Source organism: Hemicordylus capensis, chromosome 1 (assembly GCF_027244095.1).
Source record: "Hemicordylus capensis ecotype Gifberg chromosome 1, rHemCap1.1.pri, whole genome shotgun sequence".
NCBI lineage: Eukaryota > Metazoa > Chordata > Lepidosauria > Squamata > Cordylidae > Hemicordylus > Hemicordylus capensis.
In genome coordinates this window covers 189,536,083-189,558,385 of record NC_069657.1, presented here as the reverse complement: position 1 = coordinate 189,558,385, position 22,303 = coordinate 189,536,083, and the positions used below count along the sequence as shown (strand labels likewise).

Here is a 22,303-nt window from a genome sequence, read left to right as displayed (position 1 = left end):
GTTATGAGTTGGTTCATTTGAGTATATCTTCCATTGTCAGTTCATTCTTAATAGCAGTACATGGTTTTACTGAAATCTTTGTCTTTGTCTTTTTCCCCCCCAGGCTTGGGGAAGTATGATGGTGCACCGAGGTCTAGAATTGCCTTGCTTAAAAATAAAGAATTTCGTGGTTGTGTTCAAAGATAAGAAAACTACCCAAAACAAAATCTACAAAAGATGGGGAGAGCTGCCCATTATGTTTCCAACTTTCAACTATGCAGATCATTATGAGTCCAGTGATGAAGATTAAGAAGTCTCTAGCAAGTTGTAAGGAAGATGCAGTTGACCTTCAGATCCTAGGATCATACACTCGAGTACGTAGTTCACTCATGAATACAGTAGGCCCTGTTTTCTGTCGGAGTTACGTTCATGGCTACTAGAATGAATGGCAAAACTGCTGGGGGGAAGCCCTTAAGTCTATGGGAATCTGAGGGTTAGGTTCCTCGGAAAATTTCTAAATCCCAAAAACATCCAGAAAGAGAGGAAAGCAGAAGCACTGTACCTTTGGCTACAGCACTGTATCTTGGCTGTTCCACCTCCCCAACTCTCCAGCTACTGTAGTAATGACCCCCAAAACCAACATAGTCCTTGTTGCAACTCTGAAAAGTCACTTTTTCCTTACCAGCCCCTCCACCCTCCAGGAAAAGAGCTGGTCTTGCAGTAGTAAGCATGGATTGTGCCTGCCCTGGTTTGCATTTGAATGGGAGACTGCATGTAAGCACTGTAAGATATTTCACTTGGGGGCAGGGGGGGAGAGGCTGCTCTGGGAAGAGCACCTGCATGCTTGCATGCAGAAGGTTCCAACTACCTCCCTGGCATCTCCAGACAGGACTAGGCTGCTGCCAGTCTGTGTATACAATACAGTGCTGAGCTAGATGGACCAATGGTCCGACTCAGTACGGTATAAGACACAGTACTGTACTGAATTGTATTGTCCAATACAGTACTGTACAAAGCACACACACACATACCAAGGTACAATCCCAAAGATGACCTTGACTTTACCTTGAGCAGCTGCTTCAAAAGACACCCCAAAGCACAAGAAACTTCTCCAAGACACACTCTCCAACTTCCAACATCAACAATCCACAAAGCGCTTCCCTCAATCCATGCCAATATAAGGCACATGCTGAATGTGAAACTAAAAATTGTACCCGCAAAAACTGGAAATAGCTGAAACCATATATCACAGAAAATGAGCCCTGGTATATGTTTGTCAACCATGAATAAGTGAAACAGTGGGAAACAAATCCATGGAAAATAAGGGCTTCCTGTATTTATGTCTAGCTGACTGCAGTGGCAATCCATGACTTGTATGTGTGACAAGTGCATTCTTATTCCCTCCAAGGCAGTTTGAACAGACAATGTTCATGCATTGACATGTGAATCACTAAATGAGAAGCCATCAGTGGAAGAAATGTCATGGGATGTACATGTATGTGTGAATTAGCCCTGTGTTCTGTATTTCTAAAGGGGGCCACCAAGTGCAATCAAATGGCTGGGTGGTCTGGGGTTGTTCTGCTTGAGAACAGTGGTGATCTGCGAGGGGACAAGGACAAATTATTTCTTAAGTTGTTAGAATTTCTTCCATTGTATCAATTGATACTCAGTAAACAGCTGAGACTGTTTTCTTTTTCCTTTATTTTGTTAGCTACTTTGTAACTTTTAACATCCAATTCTATTTTTAAATCCTATGGAATTAATAGAGCACTTTTTAATTTTTGTTGTTGGTTCAAAAAAGACATAATGTAATGCTGTGCTCTGAATTTAGTGTATCAATATGTACATATTCATCTATATGTTAAAGTTCATCATTCACCTTTTTCATTAAATCAGTGTTTTGGTAAGAAATAATCTGCCTACTTTCCTTTCACTATAATCTTATTTGATTACCATCCTCACAAGTTAGCCCACTTCATCCTTAAACTTTCACACATCCGCCATCTTGAATTGGGGTGGAAGACATCACAAAAGCCATTGAGGTGTCCCTATGTGTCACTCACTGCAACTCTACCAAATTTGGTTCAAATTGGTTAGGCAGTCCACATGTTAGCCTCAACCCGCCTACAGAGCCCCCTAGTTAGCCGAGGTTAAGGGCACAACCATGCCCTTAACTCAGGCTAATTGCTCATGTGTGAGCGCCAACTGCTCTCAGTTGGCACAGGAGCAGGCTCCTGGCTGTCTCTGGGGAGATCCCCACAATGCACTGCGCACCCGCATGGTGTATTGTGGGATTTCCAGGGTTTGGGATCATGTGTCATGACCCCCACATTTCTGTGCTGACTGGGGCATCAGCAGACTATTTGGGTGTGCGATCCATGTGCCCTGACCCACCTAAACCCAACAACCAGATCATCTGCAGGGAACACGAGATGCTACAGTCTTTCTGCCACCCACCCTCAAGCCCTCTCACATGATCACAAAAAAGGGCTCTACATGTGTGCAGTTGTACATATGTTGACACCATGCAGCCATTTGCATGAATGTATTTAAATCTCCCTTTTGCATGCATCCACCCATCCTGAACATGTCAGGAGAACAGGACAAATGAAAGGGGAAAAACCACTTCTATCCTTTTTTTTTTTGGTTTAAATTGCTCAACCAACCAATGTGTCCTGTTGCTGGTTAGTGGGAAACATGCAAATGAGCTGCTTCTGCTCATTTCTGTGTTTAACCATTTTCTTTCTTTATGCTATTTGTTATAGTTTTCTGCTACTGTGTGTGTTTTCTTCTGGGTTTTTTTTAATTGTAGTGCTGTTTTTGTTGTTAGCCACCTTGAATTGCTGCACTAAAAAAGGCAGACTAAAAATGTATACAATGAAATACTGTGTACAGATAGCTTTCTGCTTTCAACCAACTGAAATGGAAATGATAGATTCACTCTTGGCATGCAGAGAGAAGTTGCTTCCCGCAGCCCCTCATCTCTGCCCCACATTCCAAAGACTTGTAAAGATTAGACTGGGAGTTCCTGTTCCCACCCATCCAAGCCTTTGGAGCACAAACTCTCATTCCCACACCACAACTTCTTAGCCGGCAACAGTAGCCACTATACTACTACACTTCCTTGACACATCCCGCCCTCTGTTTGTTCACTTCCCTGACCTCTGCCTTTTGAGGAGAGTGGTGGTGTTTGCTGGCGTGCCTATGTGCTGCTGAAACGTTTTGGGCAGAGGCCCTGGCCCAGCTAGAGGCAGCAGGTCAGTGTAGGCAGTCAACCTGGCACCTGCACAAATCCACTTTTGAGACCACCACCCCACTGTGATGGGCTGGCCCTGCCCATCACAGCCCTGGGTGGAGCCACCCAACATGCCCTGGGTGGAACCACCCACCATGCCCTGGGTGGAGCCCCCCACCATGCCCTGGGTGGAGCCCAGCGGCAGCCCAAACATGGCCAGAGATTAAATTTTGCTGTGACCACCTGAGGGGGTGGGGAATTAAAAGTTGGAGAAATGGGGTCATTTCTCCAAAACTGGCAAACTGGCATCATTTCTTACAAATCACATCTCATCTATTTATGGGGGTGGGGAAAAGGCACATTATCTTAGTTTTCCTACACAATTATATTGTACCTGAGCACAGTGAATATAGTCAGTTTTTTCCTCAGGCTTCTAGAAATTTCTGGGTGGCCTCCAGCATTTGATAGGTGTATGCCTGATATATACAGAGAGATCCTGGGATCAACGCATTAACCTGATTGCCGGGAAAATTAGGACCAACAAAAGGAAGTACTTTTTCACACAACACATAATTAATCAATTGAATTCTCTGTCACGGGATGTGATGGCCACTAGCTTGGATGGCTTTAAAAGAAGCTTAGACAAATTCACAGAAAAAGTCTATCAGTGGCTTCTAGTCTGGTGGCTATATGCCACCTCCAGCCTCAGAGGCAAGATGCCTCTAAATACCAGTTGCAGGGGAGCAACAGCATGAGAGAGGGCATGCTCTCATCTCTTGCCTGTGGGATTCTCAGAGGCATCTGGTGGACTTCTGTGGGAAACAAGATGCTGGACTAGAAAGACCTTGGGCCTGACCCAACAGGACTGTTCTTATGTTTCACTTTATGAACATGAAAATTATATTCAGTAGCCAAAATAATAATGACACTTAACATTTTGTATGATTTTCTCATATGGTCAGCATTTAATTGGTTTTAAATAGTTTTTAATTGTTTGTATATTGTTTTTAGCACAGTGTCTTTCATGGTGTGTGTTTCTATGTCTTTTAAAATTTGTTATTCACCGCCTAGAGCCTTTAAATGGGGCGGTTTATAAATGTAATACATAAATGATTATTTCAATAATTATTTATAATAATTAATTCCAATCATTATTTCAATAATTCATACAACTACCCTGTTAGGTCTTCCCATACTAATAGGATCTACAGCTGGGCTGGGAGATGGTGGCTTATCTAAGGACATCCAGTGAGGTCATGGCTGAATTAACATAGGAAGCAGGCTTCTTAGCAAATAGTTCCTGCTCTATACCACTGCACTATAGTCATCTTTTTATGCCCTGGAAATTCTGACTATTTTGTTTTGTACTGTACTATAACTGACTTTGGAATCTGCATTCTATTTTGCTCCTATGCTCTAAACTTTAGAATAACCTTTAGCCAAAAGCAATAAAGATTTTACTTACTGACACTAGACTAGCTGTCATTTACAGGATTAGGCCAACATGCTTCTTAAAAGATGATTTCCTAGAATAGAACTTACTTCAAATGTCCCATATTTGCAAAATCAGTACAAATCCAACTCACAGAAAGTTGGTCACACTCCCTTGGCTATGTGGGATTAATTTGTGCCTTTAATTTCAATTGGTCTTGTGCAATTAATTTTTTTTGGATTTGGGCCCATTTCTGTAAGATACAACTATGGTATGTTTCTTTCTTTCTTTTTGGATTCTTTATGTGGGCAGCCCTATATAGTGTTGAGAATTCTACATAGTGTGTGTGTTCTAACATATAGCACCAGAGTAAGGCATGAAACTGAAAATGTTCTTGTAATGTTTATCTCAAAAGACTGCAAATATTTTTTCAAGCGGCCTGCTACGAGCATTTTCTGGAACTGCATGAGAAACCTCCATTCCAGAAGGGGGAGACAAAACACAGCAAAGGTTTTCATTGCTTGTTTTGCTCAGAATGCTGGTAAAGCAAAGGAAATCTTCTCTTCTAAGGCCTTCTTGGCTTCATAAAATCATTAATCAGGTGAAGGAGGTAAGAAAAGCAGCAAACATTTAGGCAGACTTCCACTTGCATGTAAGCAGGAATCCAATCTGGTAGAGATTTCTGAACACCTATAGATTACTTAATCCCTGATTTCAAATATGGTGTGACTATTGAGCTTTATAGTGTATCAGTCCTAGCCACCATTGAACTTGAGTTCAGTGGATTATACATTCAACCTTAAAATGGTCTCTGGTTCAGATCTCATTTCAACCACAAATTCACAGTGGCCTCTTTGGAAAAGTACATTTTGTCAGCCTAAGCCACACACATTTGTCATATGAGAATGATAATACTGGCCCACTGTGCTGTTTTCAGGCATAGTGAATTCATTGCACTTCCACAAACATAACTTTGGGTCTACAGACGCTTTCCGCCTCAAAGGAGAAACCCTGCTGCAGGCCTGTGTGTAGATTTAAGCCAGAAAACTGTTAAAAAGGCAGTTAAGTTCCTAACACTTGGGTGGAGCCTGAATCAGTAACACCCAGCACATCTGCCTTACAAAAGCTATTGTAAAGATTACTAAAATAATACATGCGAAACATTTTTAGCAGCTAACAGTGTGCTGCATAAATGCTAAGCATTCTTTTCTGAGCACTGGCTAGGAATAGCCCAACTCACTCACTCACTCACTCCCCATTTCTTTCTTTCTTTCTTTCTTTCTTTCTTTCTTTCTTTCTTTCTTTCTTTCTTTCCACATTTCTAAGAATGCAGATATGATTTGTTAGGACTTTGCCAAAGTCTAGGATTGTCATCTGTAAAAAGAATGCTACCCCAAGCCCTGTGAGAAGGATATAATATTTAAAGAAGTATTTGTATGTGTGTTAGAAGGGGGCCATTAAAAATTATAAAAGCTAAAGGGAAGAGTGCCCACATGATAAGGGAAGAGGTCCCCATATGATAAAGGGATATGATGGGAGGGCATTGGGATGTCCTCAATGCACATCCCGACAATTGTGCTGTCAGCACATCCCCTTCCTAACTGCAGGGGCATAATCCAAATCGTGTCATGGTATCTATGGATGTGAAAGCTGGACTTTGAAGAAGCAAGATAGAAAAAGTTTTGACGCTTTTGAACTCTGGTGCTGGAGAAGACCTTTGAGGATACCATGGACAGCCAGGAGAACAAACAAATGAATCATAGAACAAATCAATCCAGAATTTTCACTCGAGTCACAATTGACCTTGATACAATTGATAGGCTCAAACTATCATACTTCAGATACATGACGCGAAGACCCAGCTCCCTTGAGAAGTCCATAATGCTGGGGAAAGTTGAAGGAATGAGAAGAAGAGGACGACTAGCAGCATGGTGAATGGACTCGATTACGACAGAAATGACTGCACCACTGAGAGACCTTAAAGGCCAAGTTGAATACAGATCATCCTGGAGAGAATCTATCTATGTGGTTGCTAAGAGTCAACACTGACTTGACAGCACTTAATCAATCAATCATCCATGCTGGCCCAGTATGAGTTTTAAATAATTAAGCCGTTAAAGCAGTATATATGCTCAAAATCATTCTGAAGGTGGGGAAGTATTTTTTTTTTCCAATGATGCATGCACATCCCACCAGGCTCCCATCTGAAAAGAGGCATTTTCTCCTGTATAAGAGAAGGCCATATTTATCTTTTTAACTGCCACTCTGCATTTTTTGTAAATAGTTATATTAAAGGTAATTTTAAAAAAAATTCTGACTAATGACGCACATGTATTGCCTCTCTTCCAGATTGCTTCCAGAGCATGGGCAGAGTGGGGAAGTTTTACCCACTTGCGCAACAGCGCAGGGGTAGAGGGGCTGGGGGAGTTGCCCGTGAGCCCCAATCACGTCCCTGCAGCCCTCTTTACACATGCTCTTTGGCAGTCAGGGTGCCAGTCATTATTGGCATTTTAAAAAGAAAAAAAATGTTTCCTGATTAATTGGGGGCACCTTTGTAACCAATCAAAATATTTCTATGATTATTTCAATTAATAAATAAAATAATTAAATTAAATAGCCTCCCTCTCCCCCACCCGATGCTTAGTATCAAGGCAACACCAGAAGCCTCTTGGAAGGCATGCATGGTCAGCAAACAGCATCTAGATTCCCAGCCTTCCTCTCCTTCTATTCATTCATCCTAGCAACGGAGTGTAATTGCAGTTGTGTGTGCAGCAGCGGTCCACACATTTATTGTGGAAGTTGTCCTCTTTTACTACTATTGCCCCTTTCCTCATTTCAAAGATGGTGTAGTTGTGCCAAATGACCACTAGAGCCCGCTATCATGCTTGCCAAACGCAGTGCAGAGTTCTTTGTGTTCAGAGCAATCAAGCAAGGGGATTTACGGAAAGAAAGTGTAATAACATGGGAAAACTCAGATCTAGCTTGTGGACCTCAGTTTGAACCAAATTTAGTCCAGTTGTAGAGACAGAGAAAGGAAAGTAGGCTGATTAGTTCTTACTAGAACAACTTGTTTAACTTTTCCTTTAGGGAAAGTGCAAAGTATTCTAGCAGAGTGCTAAGGAAAGCTTCGACTCCAGATACAGAGTGTGGAGTCTAGTTGTTGCAGCTACTTAAGGAACACACATGGAGTCTAAATAACTTAACTAGTTTATTGGTGAAATCCATTAGGATAGGAAAGACCTAATCCTATCTAAGAGCTACATAATGGGTATTAGCTGTTGCTGGCATCTCCCTTGTCTTTCCTTACAGGTTGTGAGACCCTTTGGGACAGGGAAATATCTTCTCATTTCCTTTTGCTGTGTTAACGGCTTTGAGAACTTTTTTTGTTTTTGAGAAGCGGTATACAAATATTCCAAACAATAATATAATCATTAAGGTAAAATAATCTGGTGGAGCTATTAACAAGAAGGAGTTCACCTGTTTTGCACAGACATCTTCACTTTTCTTCTTGAGTTCTCTGAACACAAGGAGAGGGGGAATGAGAGCATGCCAACTAGCCACACTCCCTATGCAGTTCCTAGCACTGGAGTTGATAGCACGAGGAGCATGCACCCCAAATGCTGTTGGACTAGATGCGCCCAAACTGTTGCCTGCCTGCTCACCCTTCCACCACTGACCTTGTCTGGGTGAAGCAGGAGGCAAGGGGCCTGCTCGGAAGGCACTCCCCATGACTGCCTCTTCTGTCATTGAGCCTCCCCACTCCTTGCTATTGTAATGGGAAAGGGGAGGGATGGCGCCAAGCACCTTCTCCCCTATTCCACTCTCTGAGCCGTCTATTCCCATGTGTGCACAATGGGAGGGTGAAGGTAATTGAGCTGGGGGCTGGCGCTTTCAGTGGGTGAAGCCTTTGACCTTGTGCCCAGCAGCAACCCACCTGCCAGGCTCAATTGAGGGAGTGGTGGGTGGTCCTTGGACCCTGCTGCCAAGCTCAGTGGAGGGGGTGGCGAGCGGCCCTCGTGACCAGCAGCAACGCAGCCGCTGGTCAAGGACAAGGAAGTAAGTAGCCCTCCCCCCCAAATACTGCCCCCCCTGCAAAAACAACAACAGCTCTATTTAAAAAATTGTGCAGTGGCAAAGCCACCACGCACAAGGGAAAGGAAGGGAAGATTGAGGGGTGAGACACTGACACACACTTCAACACCCCTACCCCCCAACATTAATGTCACCATAAGAAGTTATTGCAAAAGAGAGGGAAATCTGAAAATAAAGCAAGTAGTGTGGGCTAGGGAACAGTCCTAATAGGACCCTAGCAAAGTCCCTAGTCAAAATGTGTTAGATATAATAAGGTTGTACTGGTGATGAATGCCTTCAAACACTGAAGAGAGTACAGGTTGAGTATCCTTTATCCGAACTGCTTGGGACCAGAAGTGTTCCAGATTTTGGACTTTTCCGGATTTTGGAATATTTGCATACTGTAATGAGATATCTTGGGCATGGGATCCAAGTCTAAACACAAAAGGTTACTGTACACTCTATTTTATTTTTTTAAGGTTTTATTTAAAGTATAAAAACAAATAAGCATTGAATTTACAATAACTACAGGTAGCTGTAAATGTAATGAAAACTAGTTGTGAGAAAATTTTCAACGCAATAATGTTGCGGGCGCACGCCGTGGTGGTTTCCGGATTTTGGAGCATTCCAGATTTCGAATGTCTGGATTAGGGATACTCAACCTGTATTGGATTGCACTCGGGGCATGAAAAGGTCTCATTATCAAAATGGAGTAGACCTGAACCATTTCTTGTAGGCTCGGGTCCTGGATCTTATAAGTAACTAGCAATACCCCTGCTCCCTTGCCCCTGTGTTCAGCGTTTCTCTGTCCATCTAGGGTTTGAGAATTTGGGAAGAAACTCTCCCTGCATTCAGTGCTTACCTCTGCAGACAAGTGCTGAGCACCTAAGGGTGTGACCGCAGAGCACTCTGGCACCGTCTGTGTGGTAAGCCAGCCTGCTCCTGTTCCCCCTCTCATGCATTGGCCCTCCATGGAACCATAACTTATGAAGGAGGCTCTTAAGTTCCCTTCCTGTGGACCAGGCCTTCACTGGCTGAACCACCAGAAAGTACAGAGCATAACAACTCCATTTGGTAAATTCACTTAAGATATGAAGAGCCATTTTGCAGTATACATACTACTGTTTAGATTACCCTAGGTGTGTCCAGCCCAACTCTTTGTCTTGACAGGCACTGTCAAACATGCTTCCCCAAGACCAATAATTTCCAATGTACATACAAATGAATAAGGAACTAGAGGTGTGTTCCCCAAAGTCAGCTTTGTGTCACCCCAGGCAACACACCAAGTCAGCTGTCAAGAATACACTTGTGTATTGTGTAATTTTTGTGCATATCACTTTCTGGTGTTATTTCTCCCCATTGCCAACTCTGTTATTTTATTGCTATTATAACTGCTTTCTGCACTGAACATATGAAACTGCCTTGTGTCAAGTTAGGCCATCCAGCTCAAAAGCTCAAGCTGACAATAACTTTGCAGGCTGTCAGGAAGATGTTGCTACTAAAGACCTTTTGAACTGGAGATACCAGACATTAAACTGGGACATTATATATGTACTCTGCTCTCTTAGCTCGGTTCCCTCAGTTTGCCCCATCACAGTAGCCCTATTCACAAGTTAAGTGTGCCATTTGTGCTTACGCATACAACTAAAAAACCTGGGGAGGAAGTCCCACCCAAGAGCTGTCACTTACCCCCTCCAGCCAGCCCATTCAAGCTGACATTCTCAATTGCCTGGAGGTGCCATAAGCATGATGGCTGGTGCTTCCATGAGCTGCAACCTAGATTGCCCAAGGTGGCTAGCATGTGTGAATAGGGCTACTGTGTAAAGCTTTTTTTGATACTTCTCATTGCTGCTTGTGGTTTAGAGAACTATTCTTCTTTACTTTAGAGTCCAGTGGTTGAGAAACATGCAGATAATGCGTCCACCCAGCAGCGAACTGGCCATTGTGGGTTTTTTAGAGCAATCACTCCCCACTTTGCAAAGAGGATGAAGAAGCAGAAAGCTAAGGCAGTGGAGGTGAGCATATCTTTCACCATAAATGTGAGTCAATGTACCACATCATCCAATCCCACATCTAAGGTTTCTTTCTCCTTTAATTCAACAAGTGAAACTTCTGTTATCACTATATTGGGGGCAGTGGCTGTTGAATCACTACTATCAGCAGCAACAACAGCAACAGAAAAGACAATTCTACATGCAGGGGCCGACATGAAGAGCAAGGAAGTACCAGTGCAGCAAGAGAAGCAGATACACAGCATTTCTAGACGAAATGTACTGGTGCACCATGGAAAGATCAATTTCAAACTACTTCCCCTTCCCCAGGAAGCCCTATGTGTCAACCAAAATTATGTCCCTCAGGGCTCCTCTCAATATTTCCTTGCTCTGCATGTCAACCACTGAGACTTTTCTCAAGAGCAACCAAGCCTGGGCTCGGCTGCCCGTCAGAACCACCAGTATCCATGTGTATCCTAGCGGCGCCGTGGCACCAAAGCCTGGCACTTAACCCAGCTGCTGGGATTGTGTGAAAGTGCAGGCTGCTTGCAGCTCATGCTGACACAGAGATGGGGGCCTAGAGCACCTGTCCTCTGAGGAAAAACCCCAGTGCTCTACGCTTGATGCACGGTGCACTGTGGAATATCCAGAGGCCAGGACAATAAAACCTGGCCTCAGAGTGCTCCGCCCTGCTCTGCAGTGCATGGAGTAGCTCTGATCGTGTGGGCTCCCACCAATCACAGCATGATCCTCTGGTAGGTCAGGTGAATGGCCCCACTGTTTTCAACTCACACTATTTATTGGAGTCTTTTACCTAGACTTAGACCTCCCCAAACTATCAGTGTCTGCTGTGCAAGACAATTGTTCAAGGAAAAATGAATAGCTCAAAGGTAAAGTGCTTTAAATGTATAAGGTATCAGCTTCAGTCCCCAGATTCAGCGGAAAACCCATTGATGGTAGATGGCGAGGTGGTTTGATTTGGTCCAAGGCAGCTTCTTATATCTGCTCACCTGCTGCTACACCAGTAGCAGACCAGTGTGCCCTGAGAGGAAGGTAAGAAAGGAGGCGCGCTGGCCAGAGAGCTCTTTGTCCTCAGCTCCTGAAAAGACCAACAGCCTGAGACGTTTTATCCGTCTTCTTTTAATATTGTAAACAGCTTTGGGTGCCTTTGTCAAGGCAGAAAGGCGGTCTAAAAATGTAGCAAGTAAATAAATAAATAATAAATACACTAATGAAAAGAGCCATAAGAAGGAAACAGTTCCAGCAAAAATGGAGGTGGCTCAGGCTTCATCAAGAAGGGCTCTTCCAATTTCTTTGCTCTGGAACATGCTCAGTAAGTTGAAAGCCAGGCGTGACAAATTACTGACATTTGAATGCTCTGACCCAGTTCCAGTCTGAGGTAATCAGTGGAGAATGTCATGAAATGGTTATTTGGCAGACATACCCAGAAAAGTTCAACTTCTCTAAGTTACTATGTTCATTATTTCAGTGCACTGTAAGGAAAGTTGTGAGGCTGTAAACAAGAGGTTCTGATCATTAATAGCATTGATTTTGTTTGGTTAAGGATTAACAAAAGAATTGTATGCCTGATCACTTGGAAGTAAGTCCCACTATGCTCAGTTGGACTTGCTCCTAGGAGTAATCTATCCTAAGTGAGTTTGATAGCCAGCAGCTCTGAACATTATATTTAGGTCTTCTGCAAAAGCTGCAAAACAATATATACTAAATATATATTTATATTTAGAATACTAAAATGACAGCAAAATAAATGTTACAATGGATAAAAACAGAGTTGCCATAGTCTCTTCAGGAGATGAGCTCTTCAGGCCTGACTCTCTACTTCTTCCTTCTCTCAGGGCACTAGGTCTGAAGCATCCTCTGGAAAGGAGGAAGGGCTGCCCCAAGAGTCCTCTCAAATCAGAGCTGAGAAAATTTGAATGGGCTGTGGTATAAAATGAACAGGCTGAATATATCAAATTGTAATATGAACAGGCTTGATGTGGTCTAATAACTCACTGAGGTAATTCACACGGTTGAAAACTGTGTTCTCCCCGGGTTTGGAGCTGTGTGTGCTCCCAATTATCAGTTGTGTGGAAGCAAGGTAGGAGGAAAACCCTGGGTAGCTCCCAATCCTGGTAGAACACAGTTTTCACTTTTGTGAATGACATCCCCGCATCCCCGCTTTCTCTATCTGTATATAAACACTACCCTCCATGATGAGGAAAATTACCCAAAGTATTCCCATTGAAACTGCTGAATTTGTGTTTTTAATTTCAGTGAGACTTCTTTGAGGAATTTTCTTCATTCTGTCAGCCATCATTTTTAGGGAGCATTAAGTGCTAAATTGTTTCATTCTCATTAAAAAAAATCCTTAATATATCTTACTTTTTGTATCAGTTCTGCAAGTATTATTAACTTTGTTAAATTGTGTAATTGTGAACTTTATTTTATTTGAAATAGATTCTTTGTGTGTTTATATTTTATTTATTTATTATTCTAATAATAATAATAATTAGTTATTAATAATAATTATTAAATAAACTATACAAGTTTGAAGTCAGACCACATAGCAATAGGTTTTCTAAACTGCTGAGGAGCTCTAGGGTTTTGGGGAAGTTTATTTCCTCAGTCAAGAAATAGTAATAGCAGATGAACTTCCTTGAAAGATGTCTGGCTCACCACAAACTTCCCTTGCAGTGTGGAGCATCAAGAGAGTCTTGAGTCACACTGTCTGGTAATTCATGGGAATGGAGAGGCCTGACAGGTGCGCTAAGTGTCCCAAATTGAGTGTGCAATTATAATTAAGCACAGTTGTTTATACGGATTGCAACTGGTACTCTTTGCAACTGATCCCAATAACAATGTCATCATGTGTAGCAGGGGTCCTCAACCTGTGATACTCCAGATGTTGCTGAACCACAGCTCCCATCACCCCCAGCTACAATTTATTGTGACTGGGGGTGATAGGAATTGTAGTTGAGAACCCCTGAATTGTATAGACTCCAGTTTTTATATTGACAAACTCAGCTCATGAGTTTGTATCACTTTGTCTCTTATTGTATATTGCATATATGCTGGAGCCTTCTCACCAAAGTGTTTTGGGATGGCAGAGAATAGAAAGAGAGAGTTGTATTTTATTTAGTAATTTTTTTATGTTTTGTTCTTTTAGAAGTTTGTCCCAGTGGGGAACCTGTAGAGAGTGTGTGTTGGGTGGGGGTGGGGGGCGTGGAAGGAAGAAAGAAAGAAAAGGGAGGGGAAGGAGAAGGAGAAAATGGAGTTGTTTCTGAATAAAGTCTTAGTTAAATCAAGACTACTTCATGTTTACAAAGGAAGCAACTATAAAACAAGAGTGCATGAGCAAGACAGCACTTCTGGAAGGAAACAGGGAGATGAGACTGAGATGGGTAGTAGGAAGGAGAGAGAAAGGTAACAAGGTTGGATTTGGGAATTAGGATATTGGGGTGGGGAAGCACTGTGCCTCTGAATACCAATTGAGCAATGGGAGCAATGGCAGAGACTAGCATGCCTTCATCTCCTGCTTGTGGATTTCCCTGGCTGACCTCTGTGGAGATAGATAGGTCTTTGGTTTGATCCTGCACGGCTCTTCTTAGGTTGTATTCTTAAGAGGGATCTGTGGTTCAAGGGAAGGGGATAGAGTGGTGTTGGCATTTAGGAGAGTGCAGGCAGAAAGAAAAACTGGCAACAGAGATAGCATGGGAGTATGTCATTCTTCTACAAGCTGTTGAGGGTGTTGTCTGTGGAGGTATCTATCAGTCCAAACCTTAGCTCCAATCCTCTAGTTCTATGTTGTTTTATTAAATGTAACACACACACCCTGCCCCCCCAGAGGACATCAAGTAAAGGCACAAATGCAGGCCTAGACAATTATTTAACATAGTCAGTTGTCACCAAGTTTTGCTGGACTGCTTGAATTTACTTTGCATAGGGAGGCATCATTGGTATTAATTGTGCTACTATTCTCTGCTTAATTACTTTGATTTTTCTGACTTGTATTGAGTATTTGCTGGTCTGTGACTGTCTCAATAAAGATTGACTGACATATAGTCAGTTGGCAACACAACTAATCGTGCGGTTGAAGTAGCCACAACCACATTGCCACTATGTGGACTTGCACCCCTGTGGTTTTATTTCATTTATCTCTGTGTGTGTATGTATAGGTAGATAGATACACACACCGCCCTTCCTAAAGTGGCTCGGGGCAATTTACATTAAAATAAAACAATTGAAATAATTTTTTAAAAAATCAAACCAGATTAAAACTCATTAAAATGAAAACTAGATATCATTAAAAGCCAGGCTTAAAGGGGGGGTCTTTAAGGCTCTTCTGATTGTGTTTCAAAATCCAGGACACTGCTTAGTGACTGAATTAGAACCCAGTAGACAATAAGCTTGTCAATTTATTCAGACTATTGTACTTGAGCCAACGGTTCTTTTCTCCTCCAGAAATATGGCACTGCTGTGCATTTATGATCTGAGGGGGTAATGATCTTCTTCTTCTTCCACATAGTGCATTCTAAACTGGAGCATCCATTCCCCTTCTCCCCATGTTCCACAAGTGAAGAGGGCTAAGGGAGTGGAATGCCTCTGACTCCTTGAGGCAACAGAGATAACAGGAGAGTAAGTCATTCTCCCACAAGTTGTTGAGGGTGTTGCATGTGTGGAGGTATTTCTCTCACTCCTTGGGCAGGCTGTTGTTGGAAACAGGATGCTAAATTTGATGAAACTTTGATGTATTTTCCTGTTTATATATATATATATATAGATGTCTGCAGGGCAGTCCAAGCAATCTGTCTGAAGTGAAGGACAACAAACACCTCCCCACAGCTGCGGGGGGGGGGAGGTGCTCAGCATTCTCAGGCCATGCTGCCAAGGCAGTAGTGGTGACACACAAGCAGTCTCAGGCCAGGCTACCAAGCTAAGCAGTGGTGGCAGAGGTGTTTCTAGATCAAGTCTTCTACCTTTCTGCTGTATTTTAAATATTTATGTAAACCTTCTGGTGGGGGTGGGGGAGGGAATATAAATACAATAGATAGATAGAAAGAAAGACTAGGTCTGGGTGGGGAAGAAGAGCTGCACCTCAGTAGGGCGATGAAGAGAAAATGAACAGCGTGTCTCAATGGGCTGAAGAAGGGCTGAAGCACTGGGTAATGGGGTGCCACCCATGGTGGTCAGGGCCTGGCACTTGCCACCCCTTACACCTCCGCCTGAGGCAAGTGCCTCACCCCGTCTCATGGAAGCACTGTATGCAAGGGCACTTTCTCTGCTAACTGGGCAAAGGGGTACCTTGTAGGTTGTACTTCTCTTATTTTCAGCAGGGGGAGAGCAAGTGTCCCTCTTCAGCCCAGCACAGTATCCCTCCCAGAGGCTGTGGCTGTTGTCTCCCTTGACTTTCTTTTTAGGTTGTGTGCCCCTTTGGGACAGGGAACCATCTTCTCATCTCATTTTGCTATGCAAACAGCTTTGAGAAGGCTTTTATTGAAAAGTGATATGCCAATATTCTAAGCAACAATATAATCAATAAGATAAAGAGAGATCATGGAGTTACTAGTATGTATGAAGAATTCACCTGTCTTGCACATAGTTCTCCTGCTCATTTAGCCTCTTCACTTGTTACCTTCTCTAGTTTACTGAGTACAGGGAAAGGGAGAACAAGAGTGTCTGGCCCAACTAGCAACATCCTCAACTCTATCATGCTCCCTGGCTCCTGTGTTCAGAGCTTCTCTGGCCAGCTAGCATTTTAGAATGTGGGGAGAAACTATCCATGCTTTCAATGCTTGCCTTTGCGGACAAAATTAAATTACATGTAAGCAGATTTATAAAGTCTGTGTGTCTGCTGGTTTTTTGCCTTTAGATGGCCAACATTTAATGCTGTTTTAAGTGGTTATCATGTAGCTTTAATGGTTGTCTAAAAATAAGTAAATGGTGTTTTTTTAATATTATAATTGTGAGCCATCTTGAGGACCTCAAGAAGGTCAAAAGTTGGCATTTAAATATAAAATACAATGTATCCAGTCTAAAAGACTGGAATCCTTTAGAGACACTGTCAGGCTGCACCATGGGCAGTGGCCTCTAGATCGCGCAGGGCTCAATGTTGAAACTGCGAGAGTGAAGCAAACAGCCAAGAACCAGGGACAGAAGATAAGGTGAGAGTCAGAGTCATGCTGGGGGTTGGAAACCAGGTGGACTGACCTGGGTGGAGTGCTGGTCTTGCGGAAGCAAGCATAAATTGTCCGCTTTGCTAAGCAGGTCCCCCTGATTTGCATTTGAATGGGAGACTACATGTGAGCATTGTAAGATATTCCCCTTAGGGTATCACTCTGGGTAGAGTGAGATCACTCTGGGTAGAGCATCTGCATGCTTGCATGCAGAAGGTTTCAAGTTCCCTCCCTGGCACCTCCAAGACAGGGCTGAGAGAGACTCCTGCCTGCAACCTTGGAGAAGCCGCTGCCAGTCTGTGTAGACAATACTGAGCTAGATGGACCAGTGGTCTGACTTAGTATATGACAGCTTCCTGGGTTCCAGCCAGGCACATGCAGAGAGCCAGAGGGCAAAAATGGAAATAAGACTCAAGCTGAGCAAATGAATTAGGTATGAGGTCAAGTTGCAAGCCAAATGTCAGGAAGAGAACTAAAGGTCAAACTGTGCAAGAGAGCGAGGGGTTAAGTAAAAAGCCGAAGGTCAGGGTCAGAGCCCAGGATCAAGAAGCCAAACAGTCAGACTAAGAGAAGCCAGACACCTGGACCTTAAAATTAAGGCAAGGTCTGCTTCAGAAAGGAAGCTTCTTATATTCGTCTAATTGTAAGAAGAGCCAATGGTGGGCATCACAGGTGGGGCAGCCTAGGGCCTAGCAATTCAGACTATAACACTGCAGCAAATTGTCACAAGGGGTAGTGGTAAGCAGAGGCTCCACTGTATTCTGACAAGACACATTTGGAAAAGTGATATTTGCATAGCTTCACTTTCTTTTGGACATATTCAAAGCTAATCACACAGTGGTTGCTTAGGTCACTGGCCAACATCCAGACTAACCCTGTACTGATGCATCAGGGTTTTCATGACGGGGTGTGTGTGTGTGGTGATTTTCAGCGATCTCTCCTCTCCTCTGCGTTATACTTTCCGAAATTATGTCCTTGAGGGCAGGAGAATTTTCAGGGAAATGCTTTGGGGAGGCACAGATGGCTACAGAAGGAAGGGGAGACGGCTGGAAAATCACCCCTCCCCCGCCACCTTGTACAACAAAAAGCCCAGGTGTGTTGTGTTAGTCGGGATGTCAGTCACTGAGATATCGTGTGTGTGAGTGTGTGGACAAACTCACACAATGAATTGGATTGAAAGGACCTCTTCCTCTGGAGATGCTGGAATGTGCTCCCTGCTGAATTAAGATTCTCACCTTCTCTGACAACTTTTAAAAAGTCTTTTGAGAATTTTTTTCCCAACCCAAGCTTACTGAGGTTTTTAATTGTTTTAAGTGGTTTTCATTTTAATCTGTTTTATGTTGTTGTAAACCACCTGGAGACAAAAGTTTGGGGAGGTCTACAAATTTGAAAAACAAATAAATAAATTTGATGGAAGACATACCCTCTGACAGAATAACTCTTTCCACTGGAGGAAGCAAACTTTTGGATCCAGCCCAATATATACACATACTTCTAAATAAGGTCTCAAAGTGCATGGATTGCCAGAGCAAAATCATTCTCAGAATGAAACAGCATATATCCAATTTGCTGTTGAGTCATAAAACCCACAAACAGTTCATGTAAGCAGATTTTGGTTATGACTTACGTAGACAGGGAATGATAAAAACTAGGGGCCCTTGGCTGCCACCCACAGTTTCTTTCAGGGCTGAGAACGCCCTCAAAAATCTGTTTCCAATTTTATGGCAAACCTTTGAGATTTGGCATGGTTTATAAAAGTACATTAAAAAAGTCTGTCTGAGATTTGGCCATCTGAGAAAGCTGACACTGCTTTTGCAGGCTGTTTTCAGTTCCAGTGACCAACATCCCGAAGAGTGAGGGAGAACTTTTAGAACAAAACAGGAAGAATGAAGGTCTGTTTAAAAAAATGATTTGGGGCTTTTGAACTACTGAAACTGTTGATGTCTTTTGAGAAAATATCTGATACATAAGCATGCTCTGCCTAGGAAAAAAGGGGGGGGGGAATCCATTCTAAATTTACTTCAAGGAGACTTCTGCTGCTGGCATACTTAACTGAGATTGCTACCGAAGTACTATAGTCTGGCTGAGGGAGGAGGGGAGTAAACTGAAACAAAAGCCTTAAGATTTGTGCTTTTGAGAAGACTTGAATCATAACTGGTTTCTATCCTGCAGATCCAGATGAAAATCCTTATTGGAGTGATCTCGTGCCTTTTGCTGGCTTTGTTAGTTATGTGCATTGTATTAATTCCTTCAAGAGGTAAGACCGGAAAATACAAAACATATAATTTGGTGTCAGGCAACATTTTTGCAAATTGCATTCTTTTCACTGGGGCTTAGCTTTAAACAAGATGGCAGTCAGCCAATTTCTTTTCTTTTTTTAAAAAAACTACACTACAGCTATCTGAGAAGTTTAGCTTAAAAAAAATTTTTTTTAAGTGCTTGATATCTTGTTGGCACGACCATGGGCTTGATAAGGTATAGGAATGCTTGGCTGACATTATCCATCTCCTGGAAAAAATGAAGATGCCAGCAACTGTTGATGCAAGGAATCCTTTCAAGTGAAAAGCACACCTGCATCATCTTTGCTGTGCATGACAGGTAACATATTTTGACAAGGCTACAAGCAGTGTTTTGAACAGCCAGCTACCTGTTTGCACGTGCCTCTGAATTGATGACCTTCATGCTTTGTTCTCTGCTGCTCTCAGTATGATGGATTTGTTGATTATGTTGTCTGCTCCTCTTTACATGTATCCAAGAAATTGCATCTGCTGTAACTTCCTTATGTTAACTGATTTCTTCCTACATGTATGACGCTCCCTTCCATTGAGTCAAACCACTGATTTGTCTAGCCCAAAATTGTCTGGTTGGCAGCAGCCAAGTTCTCTAGGGGAGGTCTCTCCCAAGCCTGCTGCCTCAGAGCCATGGACTTCTTGGAGGCCAAAGAGCCAGTTCTACAGCAGTGAGCATGAATTGTCCCCTTTGCTAAGCTTGCTTTGCATTTGAGTGGGTGACTACAGGTGAGTGCTGTATGCTATAAGTTATGATGGGGCCGTAAGTCAGTGGTTGAGCATCTGCTTTGAATGCAGAAGGTCCCAGGTTCAATCTCTGGCATCTCCAAGTAGGGCTGGGAAAGTTTCCTACCTGAAACTTTGGAGAGCTGCTGCCAGTCAGTGTAGACAATAGGTGGTCTGACTCAGTTTAAAGCAGCTTCCTATGTCCCTGTGTCAATGAACCTGGAATCTTGAACATGAAAAGTATATGTTCTACTACTGAGCTGCTATAACATCTTCTATTTTATACAAAACTTGCCTGATCATTCAAAATATAGTCAGGGATAATCTTAATTAGTAATGGCTCACATGCCATGCAGTGTCCTGCAGGCATTTAGTGCACCACAGGCACTGCTGCATTTTCCGAAAGCAAATTGTGCAAGAGTGCACTTGTGCAAATGCCAAAATTGTGCAAGGGAGTTGCATGATTGCATGGCCACTGAAAATAATGGCCACGTGATCATCAACTCCCTTGTGCAATTTCAGCACTTGTGCACATGCCCTCAATACAAAATTATTATTATTATTATTATTATTACATTTATATCCTGCTTTTCCTCCAAGGAGCCCAGAGCAGTGTACTACATACTTGAGTTTCTCTTTCACAACAACCCTGTGAAGTAGGTTAGGCTGAGAGAGAAGTGACTGGCCCAAAGTCACCCAGCTAGTTTCATGGCTGAATGGGGACTTGAACTCAGTTCTCCCCAGTCCTAGTCCAGCACTCTAACCACTACACCACGCTGGCTCTCAACTTGCATTTGAAGCATGCAACAGAATCCATGGTGTGCGAAACGCCTGAAGGACACTGCATAATAAGTGAACCAGTGCTGCTATTATGGCAAAGATTTTTTACAGCAGAGGAAAAAGTTCTATACAATTCAGTGCACACTGGATTTTTAAATGTAGTGCAATCCTTGTCTTGCTTACTAAGTCCCACAGAGTGATTTCATGCAGCTCTCTGGACTTATTTGCAGACAACAGTGCATAGAACTATTAGCTTTTGGGACCAGGACCATAGTTGCATCCTTCCAGTTTTATGGACTCTTATTTCAGGCCAATAGAGTTGTTTGTTATCCCAGGTGCATGCCACAAGCAAGCAGTTGCTCTGGATATATCTGGTTAATTAGACTTTTGCTTGCAAAAGTTAATGCCATAATAATCTAACCTTGGCTAACTAAGATGCTGCAGGATTTTTAAAAAATTATTCAAGCAATTACATGATGTCAATAATACACATAAATATTATAATGAAGAACACGGTTTCTTAAATACCCTGGGCCTAAGCTGTTTAGGGGTGTGTTATTTGTGAATAATAATAATAATAATAATAATAAAATACCATTGACAATAAAATTCTGGCATCCCAGGTCCTTGGGAAGGACTCGATGTCTGGATAAAACAAACCAGTCAATAACACCTGTCTGACTGTGTAAACAAGAAATAATAATAAATTAACTTTTTTTGTTAGCCACCCCATAACAAATTGTGTGTGATGGGATTTATGTGTTTTTACTTGATGTTTAATACCATGTTGGGCTGCACACAACACTGTATTAAAACATTGAGTAAAAACACATAAATCACAACACACACACAAAATACAGTACAAAATCATTTTAAAACTTTTTAGAAATTCAATTTTAAAAATCAAATTTAAAAGGCCTGAGTGAACTGCAAGGTCTTTACCTGGCATCTAAAAGATCAAAGTGATATTTGATCTTTTAGACGCTAGGTTAAAAACCTCTCTGGGGAGGCTGTTCCATAAATGGGGTGCCATCACTGAAAATGCCCTTTCTGCAGAAGCCACCCACCTCGCCTCGTTTGGGAGGGGCACTTGGAGGAGGGCCTCCAAAGATGTTCTTAAGGTCTGAGTTGGGACATATGCGGCAAGGTGCTCTCTCCAGTAACCTGGTTCCAAACCATTTAGGGCTTTAAAGGTTAAAACCAGCCCTTTGAATTGGGCCCACAAATGGACTGGGAGCCTGTGCAGAAAAAAAGAAAAAAGTTTAAAACATGGCTGATACAAGAGCTAGATAATAGGTAACAAATGCATAGTGTAGTACTTAAAATCCCCACTAAAGCAAGTTGGAAGGCTATGTGGTAACATAGCTTGAGGAATGCAACTTTAATCTGCATTCTGGGAGAGCTGTTGATAACTAGGCATTTAAGATCATTTCCCCCAAAAACATTGCTAAGTAACTTGATCACTTATTTGGTATTAGATTGTATACACACCTAGAACAAACAGAGGATTACATTTGCTGGAAGACTCGCATCATTTTATGCTGATGAAAAAGCTGTGGCTTTTAAATGAATGGTTGTGTAAACTTTTTTTATGGATTTTGAGGCTCTCAATTAGAAACTGACAT

General features: G+C 42.4%; 2 protein-coding genes across 18 annotated transcripts in view; both read left to right on the top strand.

The window, feature by feature from the left end:
- IFIH1 (interferon induced with helicase C domain 1) overlaps window positions 1–1,887 on the top strand; it is a 56,725-nt gene extending 54,838 nt beyond the window's left edge. For both annotated transcript variants that reach the window (XM_053285283.1, XM_053285282.1), the window contains exon 17: window positions 104–1,887. In XM_053285283.1, coding sequence (XP_053141258.1) covers window positions 104–289 — 186 coding nt within the window. In that variant the 3' untranslated portion in view covers window positions 290–1,887. The remainder of the gene's footprint in view (window positions 1–103) is intronic.
- Window positions 1,888–3,125: 1,238 nt separating this feature from the next.
- Window positions 3,126–22,303, top strand: part of LOC128340394 (prolyl endopeptidase FAP-like) — a 104,016-nt gene continuing 84,838 nt past the window's right edge. For 9 of the 16 annotated variants that reach the window (XR_008313675.1, XR_008313677.1, XR_008313676.1 and 6 more), the window contains exons 1-3: window positions 5,181–5,256; window positions 10,604–10,732; window positions 19,057–19,141. Coding sequence is in view for 12 of the 16 variants with exons in the window: in XM_053285414.1 (XP_053141389.1) it covers window positions 5,182–5,256; window positions 10,604–10,732; window positions 19,057–19,141 (289 nt within the window). In the remaining 4 variants the exon portion in view is untranslated. Of the gene's footprint in view, window positions 3,237–5,180; window positions 5,257–10,603; window positions 10,733–14,044; window positions 14,135–15,236; window positions 15,347–18,702; window positions 18,777–19,056; window positions 19,142–22,303 lie in introns of those variants that run through there. The other 7 variants (XM_053285422.1, XM_053285419.1, XM_053285421.1 and 4 more) reach the window with 5 other exon arrangements.